We start from the raw sequence: 12,963 nt of genomic DNA, 5'->3' as shown, positions 1-12,963 counted from the left end.
ATGAGAATAACTAATTGATAAGATTATTTAGCTTCAAAGGGATTGATTTTATACCTTAAAGTATTGGTACTGTGTTTGTTTGTTTGTTTGTTTGTTTGTTTGAGTATAAATTGCTGTAGCTTTTTCTTCTGCATTACAGGAATGAAAATATCAGTCAGATAACGTTGTCTGTTATCTGTGATCTGTCTGCAAGCGAGCCGCCCTCCATCTCCAGCTCTGCATAGCTGAAATGATTCCCAAAGCTTAGATTTGCTGCTCATTTAAAATGATCTGGTTTTTTGTTGTTGCTCATTTATTGTCAAGACAGTTTTCATAGGTTCGAGCGAGTGTGTCACCTTCGCAGGGTCGGTCAGGGTGAAGCTTAAGGCCCTAATAACAAAGACTGAAACAAATCTGGCTGTGATTAATCATGCATAATGAATATCTGAGTGCTAATAACGTAATAAGGCATTTTCAGGTTATTCCCAATAGTCCGCTTTACTGTGTCAGACGTGTGATGTGTGAAGTGAGATGATCCTGCCCTGTTTGTCTCTCGCAGGTCTTCAATCCTCAGTGAAGTTTCCACACGTTCCAGTTCCAAATTGCCATCGGGAAAAAATATACTGGTGTTCGGTATGTGTTATTTTATAACCACCACATTGATGCCTGTCGAGAAGTTTACCACACCCTGTGTCCTATTTAGGCCCGCACTCGCACTTTAATGCTGTGCCAGATAGTGTGTGTGGTGTGAGTGTGTGTGTGTGTGTGTGTGTGTGTGTGTGTGTGTGTGTGTGTGTGTGGCTTCACCTTTATGTTATAAAATAGCTGATTTCTGCTGTGCTTTTTCTGCTTAAAGGGACAAAATCTTGCGAAATCAAGTTTTCCTCACTTTTTTTGAATTGTAAACAAACTCTAACGTCTGTGTCGTCCACATTAGGGACGCACTGATATAGAAATTGCGGTCACTTACTAGCACTTCGCTGTTTTTGGAAGAAAACCTTGTATCTCCATTTTTGTCATTTTTTAGTTTCTGACATAATTTGAAAATGCCTGTTGCTCTTTACATTGTGTGTAAGTTTAATGATGAATGGACTGAAAGAAACGGCCCAAAAAAAGTCTGGTTCCATGGACTTGCATTAAAAGTAAAGCAGGGTTTTTTCCTTCTCCTGAAAAGTTACCATTTTGGAGATATGAGGTTTTGTTCCGACAGCAGCGACTTATTTGTGGTGGGTTATGAATGTAAAATTAATAAAATGTAGATATATTATATGTGAGAACCCAGTGACACCTAAATATTTTGCTTTACTGTAGTTAAATAAATTCATCAAGTATTGTTTTGAAATGTCTGTCAGGTCTAAACCTCTGTGGGCTGCTTATATTTCATTTATTTATATATTTTTATGCAATATCTGAGGACACTGATCTGAGTCTGATATCATCATGTGTCCACTTGTACAGCCTACAGCAGTTTAGCCCCGCCCTCTCACACTGAAGCTATACGGAGTGTTTCAGCCCGGACTGCTTATTCAGATCAGCTGCAATTCAGGACAGCCAATTAAAACAGATTTTAAGAGCTCGTTTACATATCGTCGCTGTCTGTAGAAAAACTGCTCTGTACATTGTGTGACCATTTCATGATGAATGGATAAACAGAAATGCTCCAAAATTGCTTGGAATAAAATCACTTTACATTAACTTACATTGAAAGTGAAGAACATTTTTGTCCTCTTCTGTAAAACGTACCGTTTTGGAGATGCTTGTTTTTCTTCGGACAGCGACGATGTGTTAAAGGCACGGTCTGTTTAATCCTAAATGGGAAAGTGGTCATCTATGTATGATGTAAGAGCACACAAGCAAAGCAAGTGGACCTCAGTGGGCAAAACAAAAATGCATGAAATATAGAGGCTACAGGGCCTTTCAGCTCAAGGCTGTTGCGCTTACGTTTTCAGGCGAGGATGGATCGGGGAAGACGACACTTATGGCGAAGCTCCAGGGAGCCGAGCACAGTAAAAAAGGGAGAGGGCTCGAGTACCTGTACCTGAGCGTCCACGATGAAGACCGAGACGGTGAGTCACGTAAACAGTCCACTCGGAAAATAAAGATGATTCACTTAAACTACAAGCTGCTGATGAGTCTTTGGCCCAATCCCGTTTCACTACTCACCCCTACCACTCAGCCCTTAGCCCTCTGTTTTGCGAGTTCAAGTCTGGGGGTAGGGTGTAACAATTCTTGTTGAGATAGAGGGGGAGGGTGAAGTGTTGGGGCTACATGACCCTCCAAATGGAGGTTTTTCAGAGACTCCAAACAGAGAGTTATGAGAAAAAAAGAAAAACCGGCAAGATGGAGAACAAGAGACCAAAGAAACACACAAGTGTGAGAATTTTCTCTGGTAAAAATTACGATAACCAACATATTATCTTAGTTTGATGTTGTTTCAGTGTATTATAGTCCTTTTCTTCATAACAAGCATAAAAAATGCTAATAGCATGCTAATGTCACAATAGCAAACTAGCTAACTTCCCGTTCCACCTTAAATAGTCCAGCAGTTCAGACGCCTGAAGCGCCAGAATGTAACTGCTGCTCCATTTAAGGTGGAACAGGAAAATTGAGTGAGGAGCTGAACTTTACCCTCCTCTGCTGTCACTGCAGACTGGCAGGGTCGCCTACAGAGCAGCGCTGGTAGCTGTTAATGAAGTGATGCTCTTTTTATTTGAGGGTCCCATTTCAGAGGGCAAGATTTCAACCACTACCCTGTAACTCAGTTCCAAGGGGTTAGGGTGACACTCGAAAACAAGGGGTAGGGGTAAAAAGAAGAAATGGGATTGGGCCTTTGAGCTCCTTGAAAGCTCCTTATAGCTTAAAAAGCCTAATTGAGCAGGAAAATGGGATAAAGAGTTCAGCTTACATGATATAAGTAGTCCTGGGTCTTCGCTGTGGCTTTGAGGGCTTTCTAAAAACATCTGTTACATCATTTCCTGCCGTGGGTGCCGTTTGCAGGAGGGATGCGTTTGCTGGTCAGCAGCTGATGTTAATAATAACCTTGTTTGAATGTCTTGGTGCAAAACTCTTAACTTGCTTGCTAAGGAGATCACTTTAGATCAGAGACTTATTAGAAACCCAAAGCACTCGGACTGGGTCTTAAAGAAGAACTGATTTAAGTGTTTTCTGCATAACTCAGTGTGTGAGATGTAAACAGGGTGATTCAGAGTGGTTTGGTGTGAAATGGTTCAGATGTCTTTACAGTGGTGGTGATAGGAACCAGGGGTCGCCATGACTACAACACAAATATAGACATTTTATTTACTATCCAGAACCACCAGTGAACCTACACGAGTCTTCTGAGCTTATATGGAATGTTGATGATAATAATAAAAATAAAAATAATAAGTTTTCTTTGGGGACTGTTTGATTGGAGCGTTTTACACCAAACTGCTCTGAACAACTTTGTTACCTTGTCCACCTCCACCTCCCAGTTCCTTTCACCAGCTGCGAACAGAGCCAGAGAGACTGTAGCACATCTACCAGAGTTCTTCAGATCCTTAAATTCAGTTTACAGTCTAGTGATTACAAAGTTCAGGACCAGAACCTGAATTTAGAGACGTCTGTGCTGTAAGTTTCACACAAAAGCCCAAAGAAACTGCATCAAACCCATTAATGAATGCAAGCTGCGAGTTTATTTTTTCCGCTTGTAGTGAGTAGTGATGTGTGTACTAGAGAACTCAAGGTAATAGTTTGAGATGAAAATATTAAAAATACTGAAATCGGAGCATTGCAGAGAGTGAAACGTTGCAGAGATGTTTCACTTTGCATGCAGCGCTGTAACGCTAGAGGTGTGCAGTGTGGTGATATTTGTTATTGCGATAAACTTTGCTTTGCTGAACACAGCGTGCACATCGTCAGTACGTGGAGAACAGTATGTCTAATTAAAAAGTGGAGTGTAATTAGTTCTCTTTAATTGGATTTAGTGCAGTTCACTGTGTGAAGTCTTGCAACATCGTAGCAACCACCTGGGACACCATAGCAACACTCTAGCAACCAGCTGGGACACCATAGCAACACTCTAGCAACCACCTGGAGTACCACAGCAAAGTCATTGTATCTCGAGTGTTTTCAGTTAGATCTGCCGTCTATTTTAAAAACGTCTTAATTATCATGATGTGATTCCCAGGTCACCCTCTCCTTACCAGACGCTGCTGCCAGCATCTGTAAAAGTTGTGCAAATTGAAACTAAACACATGCAAAGAACTGAAAAGTGTGCATTTCATTCTAAAACAGAAACACTTTCTCCCAATTCTTGTGAAGAGTCAGCCAATGATACATGACCCTGTCCAGGATTGACAACCAATCAGCTACCAGCTTCATCTGGGGGGCCGGATTGGCCAGTCAAAGCTCTGGGCTGCATTCTTGGTCCTGATTTATCATGATGATATTTTTTTCCGGATTTGTTTGCCTTTCAGACCTGACGCGCTGTAACGTGTGGATCCTGGACGGAGATCTGTACCACAAAGGCCTGCTGAAGTTCGCCGTTTCGGCCGAGACGCTGAAGGACAGCCTGGCCGTGTTCGTGGCAGACATGTCCCGGCCGTGGACCATCATGGAGTCCCTGCAGAAGTGGACGAGCGTCCTGCGGGAACACGTGGACAAGCTGAGGATCCCGCCTGAGGAGATGAGGGAGATGGAGCAGAGGAGTGAGTGCTGACTCATAAAGAGGCTTTTATGTTTCTGTCACTTTGGAGAGATTAAGGAGGCGGAGTCCTTCAGGCCTTAAAGCGATAGTTCAGATTTAGGTCAAATTCATTTAGACCCACCCCAAAGCCTTTTACCCCCAACCCATTGCACATTACACCCCACCTATTTCCCCCAATAATTAACCATTATCCCACCCAATAAACCCCACCCATTACCCCTGCCCATTAATCCCACCCCTTCACCCCACCCATTACACATTACACCACATCCCATTACCCTTTACCCCAACCCTTTACCCCCAACCCATTACACCCCAACCCTTTACCCCTCACCCATTACACATTACACCCAACCTACTACCCCACTAATTAACCATTACCCCACCAATTAACCCCCACCCATTACCTATTACCCCCACCCATTAACGCCACCCATTAACCCCACCCATTCACCCCACCCATTCCTCATTAACCCCCACCCATTACCCCTGACCCATTACTCCCCACCCATTACCCCCACTAATTAACCACTATCCCACCAATTAACCCCCATCCATTACCCCTGCTCATTAACCCCACCCATTCAGCCCACCCATTCCTCATTAACCCCCACCCATTACCCCTGACCCATTACTCCCCACCCATTACCCCCACTAATTAACCACTATCCCAACCATTGACCCCCACCCATTACCTATTACCCCCACCCATTAACGCCACCCATTAACCCCTATTATCTATTACCTCTACTAATTAACCCCACGCATTACTCATTATCCCCCACCCATTACTTCAAACGTATGTCTGATCCAAACATGTCTAGTGTTTGAAATTTGCTTCTCTCATTTTAGCTCCACCAATTAGCATCCATGCTTAAATCATCACTCGCCTCAAACTGTGTGGACTTAAATAATCTCTAGTAGACTTGCTGACGCTGTATGACACACTGTTGTCTAGAAACATGGATTAATTTATAGTTTAACTATTATAGGTGTTAATTGGTGAAGTACAAGCTTCCCTTACTTATTAGCAGCATTAGCCTTGTAGCTAACTGAGCAAATTTCAGTTCAGTGCCTCACATAGTTACATACATTGGCCTCTAACTGAAAAAAGAGAAGTGCTTCAGTGTGAGTATTTCTTTCCGTGTTGGTGGGAACTTCCCAAAATTGCCAAACTACAGTAAACATTGTAATATAATGGCATTAGGATGCTGTTTAAGGCTTGGGTGCTTTGGCAGAACTGCAGTTTTCCAGTGAAACACAGTTCTATCTGTGTTTTAGTCAGATAATGTTCATATGTCATCAGTGTGTCATGGTAATGAGTTTATTTTGCCCATTTAACATGAAAGCAGTCGTCCACAGCCTGTTGCTTAGCTATGCTGCAGTTCTGTGGTGGTGAAGTCTTTTCTGAGTGTCCAGTTAAAGTGCTGACCCGCAGCACTGTGGTCTTCTGGAGCTTCTGTTTGTGATCGTTTTGTGTTAAACAGAACTTTCACGGTTTGTGTATGTGTGAAAATGAAAAGAGGAAGCAGTGATGTGAAGCTCAGGCTACTTCTGGCTATAATCTGTACGTCAAACAGGCCGACCTGTATGCTTACATGGTGGATCAGAGCTTTGTGTAATGTTTTTTGCACTTGTTTAGTTAAGAAAACAGTTTGGTCACTTAGTTGGTCACTTTACTGCGTTGTTGAAGCCAGACCTTCATGGGGCCTTTCATTCATTTTATAACAGTAATAATAATAATAATAATAATGATTTATAATAATAAAAAGTAAATAAGTAACGTAAATATTAAAAATAATTAAACATACAATGTTGACAAGAATGGTAGTACTAGTAAAAAAATAATAATAATAATAGTAATAATAAAAAGTAAGAAATGAATGTTAATGTCAACAAGGTATGATGATGATGATGATGATGATGATAATAATAATAGTAATAATAATAATAAATATTAAATTTATATTAAAATTAATTAAATAAATAACATTGCCAACAAGGATTGTAGTAGTAATAATAATAATAAGAAGAAGAAGACGAAGAATCATAGTAGCAGATGTTTTTGTTTTGTAAAGCATTGGGTATGAGATGCTATTATTATTATTATTATTATTATTATTATTGCATGTGTTCCACAAACACACAATTGCTTTACAAAATGTTCATGACACTCAGTATGATATCATGACTTTCAATGCAAATTATACCAATTTTTTAAATATTATTATTATTATTATTATTATTATATTGCACATTACCACTAAATCCACTTAAACCTGACTAACTACGCTCTCTATAACAATGTCTACGTGATACAGTTTATCACAGTAATGATAAATATTGTCACATCGCTCAGCCCTTATATGATACACTGTGGTGCGTAGCAATAAAATCACAATATAGTATTGAGTCTGTATCATGCAGACCTACTTTTAAACTCTGGGTGACGCAGAGCAGAAGTGAGTGTTCCTTCTGCATTAGGAGTGTCTCTGAGCTCTCCTCCTGTTGGACAGGACTGAGTTTGGGCTCTATCTATTTTCTGATCAGTCTAAATCGGGTCGGCAACATGCAGCTCGTTCACTGCCCTGTTGTGGCTCCACAGCTGAATCAGATTAGAAGGTAAAAATAAAATAATCCTCCTTTACAGTAAAATAAAGCTCTGCTGATCGTTCAACACAGTTTAACAATAAATGGTCTTAAACTCTGGAGTTAATGTAGAACTGCTAATTCACCCTTTAACCCTGATGATCAGCGCAGACTGCTGGTCACCATGGCAACACAGACAACAATCTCGCCTAGCTAGTAGCTAACGAAACGGCAAAGAGAGAGATTTAAGACCAACATCGATAATTTGGAGACAAATTGACTTATTTGTGTTTATAATCACTCCAGCTGGTTTCCTGGTACGTTTAATCTGCAACCAGAAACTGAAACACTAAAAAGTCACAAGGCCGAAGTCGCTTCTCATTCACCAACTTTTTTTTCCCGTTCCACCTTAAATGGTGCAGCTGTAATGTCAGGCACCATTTAAGGTGGAACGGGAAAATTCGAACAGGAAGCTGCTGAATGAGAAGCAACTTTAGCCTCGTAAAAAGTCGAACACTGAGAGACATTTTACAAGAAACTGTTCTACTTTTGAGGAAAAGTTTCCTGCTGGAGATGTGAGAAAAGCAGCTATAGCTGAGCTAAAGCTTAAAGCAGAGCAAAGTAAGTCTGAGTTTTTGTTTGGATTATATTTTTAGCCTTTATCAGCACATTTAGCACATACTGAGACATATTTACAGCCAATATGGTAAAACGTTACATCAGTAAAATTAACATAAAATGCTGTCTCTCTCATGGTGGTTAGATTTTTGTTGAAACGGGACAAAATGGTTCTTTTTAACGTTTTGGTTGCGACCCCTGATCTAAAGTGATGATAACATGTATAATTAAACCTCAGATCAGCATCTAACAGTGCTTTTTTTTTATGATTTGCATGTAATTTGCATACTTTTATTCACAATCAGATTTGCATTTTTGTAATTTTTTAATGATAATTGGTAAAAATAAACCTGTAGAAGATAAAAGTACTGGTTTAAAAATTGCGCTGTAACTATATAGTTTGATGGATTTGAGAAGATTTGTGCTCAGATGTCAGGTATCAGATTTGGACCTTAACGGGTTAATAAGTCCTGCAGTGTGAAGCAGACCGTCTAACAGGAGGATGTTGGGAGGGGATGATGTCATCGCTCCGTCAGGCTGAGGGGAGTGAGTGGGCGAGCTAGAGAGAGAGAGAGAATGGTTTGGGCTCGTGTCCAGGCCCTGTTACAGGCCGGTTGCATCATGGTCTGCTCTGACATCTGATTCTCAGAGCTGTGCTGGATTGGGGCTGAGGAGAGCGTCGCGCTCAGGGGCAGCGCTCGGTTTATACGCCACATTTAAAGCCGTATATGCAGTATTTAAAGTGTTTGTCTTAGGCTTGTTCAGCGGACGGTGGACAGGACCACACCCGTGTTTGGTTTAAGTGAAAGTTGGTCAAAGTCGACAAGGGAAAGTGTTTACAGCTGCAGTCTGACTGTGTTTGAGTGAAAGGGTTGATGCTGTTTATGGGCTGCAGTGTCTAAAACTGTGGGCTAAATTATGGTTATTATTGATTACCAATGGTAATCTTTAATCTCAACGATTAAAGAAATCTTTTATTTTCTTATTAGTATTATTTTTACGTTTAAAAGGCCCATATAATGGAAAACCAAACGTCTCACTTTATTTTATTTTATTAATTTATTTTTTGAATAAATTAGCTTGATGTAGTGTGGAACATTATGACCACCTCCTTGTTTCTACACTCATTGTCCATTTTATCAGCTCCACTTACTATATAGGTGCACTTTGTAGTTCTACAGTTACAGACTGTAGTCCATCTGTTTCTCTGATACTTTGTTCTTCAGTGGTCAGGACCCCCATGGACCCTCACAGAGCAGGTACTATTTGGGTGGTGGATCATTCTCAGCACTGCAGTAACACTGACGTGGTGGTGGTGTGTTAGTGTGTGTTGTGCTGGTCTGAGTGGATCAGACACAGCAGTGCTGCTGGAGTTTTTAAACACTGTGTCCACTCACTGTCCACTCTATTAGACACTCCTACCTTGACGGTCCACCTTGTAGATGTAAAGTCAGAGACGATAGCTCATCTGCTGCTGCACAGTTTGTGTTGGTCATCCTCTAGTCCTTCATCAGTGGTCATAGGACGCTGCCCACAGGACGCTGTTGGCTGGATATTTTTGGTCAGTGGACTATTCTCAGTCCAGCAGTGACACTGAAGTGTTTAAAAACTCCAGCCGCACTGCTGTGTCTGATCCACTCAGACCAGCGCAACACACACTAACACACCACCACCACGTCAGTGTTACTGCAGTGCTGAGAATGATCCACCACCCAAATAGTACCTGCTCTGTGAGGGTCCACGGGGGTCCTGACCACTGAAGAACAGGGTGAAAGGGGGCTAACAAAGTATCAGAGAAACAGATGGACTACAGTCTGTAACTGTAGAACTACAAAGTGCACCTATATAGTAAGTGGAGCTGATAAAATGGACAATGAGCGTAGAAACAAGGAGGTGGTCATAATGCTATGCCTGGTCAGTGTAGGTTGCAGTTAGATGTGGTGATGTGGCAAAAATATATTGCGATACTTTGAGAAATTTTCACAGTACAGTATTTGTTTTCAGACATCTGATCAACTGGAACTGGGAAAAAAGCACCGGTAGAGCTAAATTAAAAAAAAAATAGATTAAAAACTCCAAACACCATGATTTTAAGTTAATATTTGGCACTAAATCCAGTTAAAAAGGACTAATTTTGCTCTCTTTATGATGAAACATGCAGTTGGTCAGTGTTTTCAAACAGTGTTGTTGAGTAAAACATCTGAAAATACCTTTTGGTGAATAGCTTGTAACGTTTACGTCCTCGTTGTATAAGTTGTTATTGCATAAAAGTAATAAATTAATCTGGCCAGTTACTCCACACTTTCGTACGCTAGTCGTATCTGTAACTATCTGGCAGAATCATCACTTGTGGAAGTTTGTGATGCCAAAAATTTACAGTATGTTCCTCTAAACTGCTGGTACAAACAGCTGCAGCTAAGCATGTTGTTATTTCAAAACAGCTCCTTGTGATTTAAATAAGTATTATTAGTGTTCCGGACACTCTGGTTTGCCCTCTGGAGCCGCTCTCACTGATCTATGACTCTTATGTTCTCTGAAAGAGCTTTATTATGTTGGTGAAGAACCAAGAAAAATGCTTTTTGCTCCCATGTGAGCTAAATAAGTCCTTCTCCAGCTCCTCTGAGGCCCTCTTTCTCTTTTTTTGCACGCATATTAGAAACGCAAGTATTTTTATTTTTAGTTTTATTGATTTATTGATTTATTTATTTATTTTGCCCTACATAAATTTAATGAAGTGACCTTATGAACACCTACAGAGATCAGCGCTGGGCTAATGATGCACTTCAGTACAGCAGTGTTTCTACAAGCAGTTAATCTATGAACTGTTATTTAATAGAAGTCGTATGAACTTTAAATTAAGTTTAAATGAAACAGTAGAAGCCGTATCGCCCCCTACACTTCCTGTAGTGTATTACAGTCTGTCAGAGTGACTGTGTGGATCATATGAACATTATAGAGCTTTTTAAATGAAACAGTAGAAACCATATCGCACCCTACACTTTCTGTAGAGTATTACAGTCTGTCAGAGTGACTGTGTGGATCATATGAACATTATAGAGCTTTTTAAATGAAACAGTAGAAGCCATATCGCCCCCTACACTTCCTGTAGTGTATTACAGTCTGTCAGAGTGACTGTGTGGATCATATGAACATTATAGAGGCTTTTTAAATGAAACAGTAGAAGCCGTATCGCCCCCTACACTTCCTGTAGAGTATTACAGTCTGTCAGAGTGACTGTGTGGATCATATGAACGTTATAGAGGCTTTTTAAATGAAACAGTAGAAGCCATATCGCCCCCTACGCTTTCTGTAGTGTATTACAGTCTGTCAGAATGACTGTGTGGATCATACGAACATTATAGAGGCTTTTTAAATGAAACGGTAGAAGCCGTATCGCCCCCTACACTTCCTGTAGTGTATTACAGTCTGTCAGAATGACTGTGTGGATCATATGAATGTTATTGAGTGTTTCTAATTATACATCCATAATAACATTTTCCTCATAATGTATATTGTCTTTATTCAGTGAGTTTTTGCAGAGGTAGGTTTTTGTTATATAACAACATCTTCAGATTCAGAAGTTTTTCAAAATCTTCAACTCAAAACTGATTGAAACATAAATGAGAAGTTTAGCAGTGCCGTTATTTGTGTGTTGGCCTGCTGGGCTGTGTGTATCCTCTGTTCTGTTGTGTCTGGAAGATTTTAGCAGGAACGTCAGTTTCAGCTCTCTGTGTTCTCTGGCCGTGGTCGGGGGGGTTGGTTGTATTTCCGTGGCCTTTCTGGGTCGTCTGGAGCTGCATTCCTCCGCTCCGTTCCTTCCTCAGGAAGTCCCTCCTCTCCCCTTCGTCTTGGAGTCTTCTAGATCTGTTAATCAACAGTGTGGGAAGGCATCTGTCGCGATTATCAATCAAGTTGGGCATTTAAACATCTAAAAACACGCTGCAGCTTTAAAATGGACAAAAGTAACATTTGTGTCACGGTCAGTTTAGACTGTGTTTAGTAAAGTAGCAGCGCAAGAGGTTTTTTTCCCCACACGCTGTTGTGCTGGTTAAACTGATAAAGCTGTGCAGCAGCTTTCCATACACGGAACGCCTTTCCTCACCAAAAGATTTTTATGTTGTGATTTACATCAGTTTTCAAAAACAAAACAACAGCATACAGAGTAACAGGAACCTTGAGGCTACTTCACATGATTAAGCTTTAGCTGTTTTATTATTTAAACGATAACTTAAAATATCATTAAGGCTGTAACCGCAAAATGTTTTAAACTAAAGGCAAAAACTTTGACGTCCAAAGCAAAACTACCAAACCATACCAAGGAAAAAACAAGCGTACCAAACAACACTAAAAACTACCAAAGCCATACAGTTCAACTACCAGCCCATACCAAGAGCAACCAAACCACACAATCAACTACCAGCAAATACCAAGAATAACCAAACCACTTAATCAACTACCAGCCCATACCAAGAACCACCAAACCGCACAATCAACTACCAGCAAATACCAAGAATAACCAACCCACCTAATCAACTACCAGCCCATACCAAGAACCACCAAACCGCACAATCAACTACCAGCCCATACAAGAACCACCAAACCGCACAATCAACTACCAGCCCATACCAAGAACAACCAAACCGCACAATCAACTACCAGCCCATACCAAGAACAACCAAACCGCACAATCAACTACCAGCCCATACCAAGAACAACCAAACCGCACAATCAACTACCAGCCCATACAAGAACCACCAAACCGCACAATCAACTACCAGCAGATACCAAGAACCACCAAACCACACAATCAACTACCAGCCCATTTTCTCTGCTTAATCCGTAATATGCTTAGTTGTTTCAAGCCTGCAGTCCATATTTACAGCACCAGACGATGCGCTGGTGGGGCAGGATTGTGTGTGTGTGTGTCTCTGTGTGTGTCTCTGTGTGTGTCTCTGTGTGTGTGTGTGTGTCTGTGTGTGTGTGTGTGTCTTTTTATAATTATTATTTTTATTTATTCCCCACACCCCGAAGGCGACCTGCCTACGAACGTGGCAAATATGTGAATATTGGGAGCATCAACAAATATTGTG

At 40.8% G+C, this 12,963-nt stretch overlaps 1 protein-coding gene across 2 annotated transcripts in view; it reads left to right on the top strand.

Annotated features, from left to right (window-relative positions):
* The window catches only part of dync1li2 (dynein, cytoplasmic 1, light intermediate chain 2), a 34,990-nt gene that overhangs the window by 651 nt on the left and 21,376 nt on the right, over positions 1 to 12,963 (top strand). For both annotated transcript variants that reach the window (XM_036584487.1, XM_036584488.1), the window contains exons 2-4: positions 539 to 612; positions 1,929 to 2,045; positions 4,437 to 4,667. In XM_036584487.1, coding sequence (XP_036440380.1) covers positions 539 to 612; positions 1,929 to 2,045; positions 4,437 to 4,667 — 422 coding nt within the window. The remainder of the gene's footprint in view (positions 1 to 538; positions 613 to 1,928; positions 2,046 to 4,436; positions 4,668 to 12,963) is intronic.

The sequence above is a fragment of the Colossoma macropomum genome, unplaced genomic scaffold, assembly GCF_904425465.1.
Source record: "Colossoma macropomum unplaced genomic scaffold, Colossoma_macropomum, whole genome shotgun sequence".
Lineage (NCBI taxonomy): Eukaryota > Metazoa > Chordata > Actinopteri > Characiformes > Serrasalmidae > Colossoma > Colossoma macropomum.
Note: the sequence above shows the minus strand (reverse complement) of the source record. Positions and strands in the feature narration are given on the sequence as shown.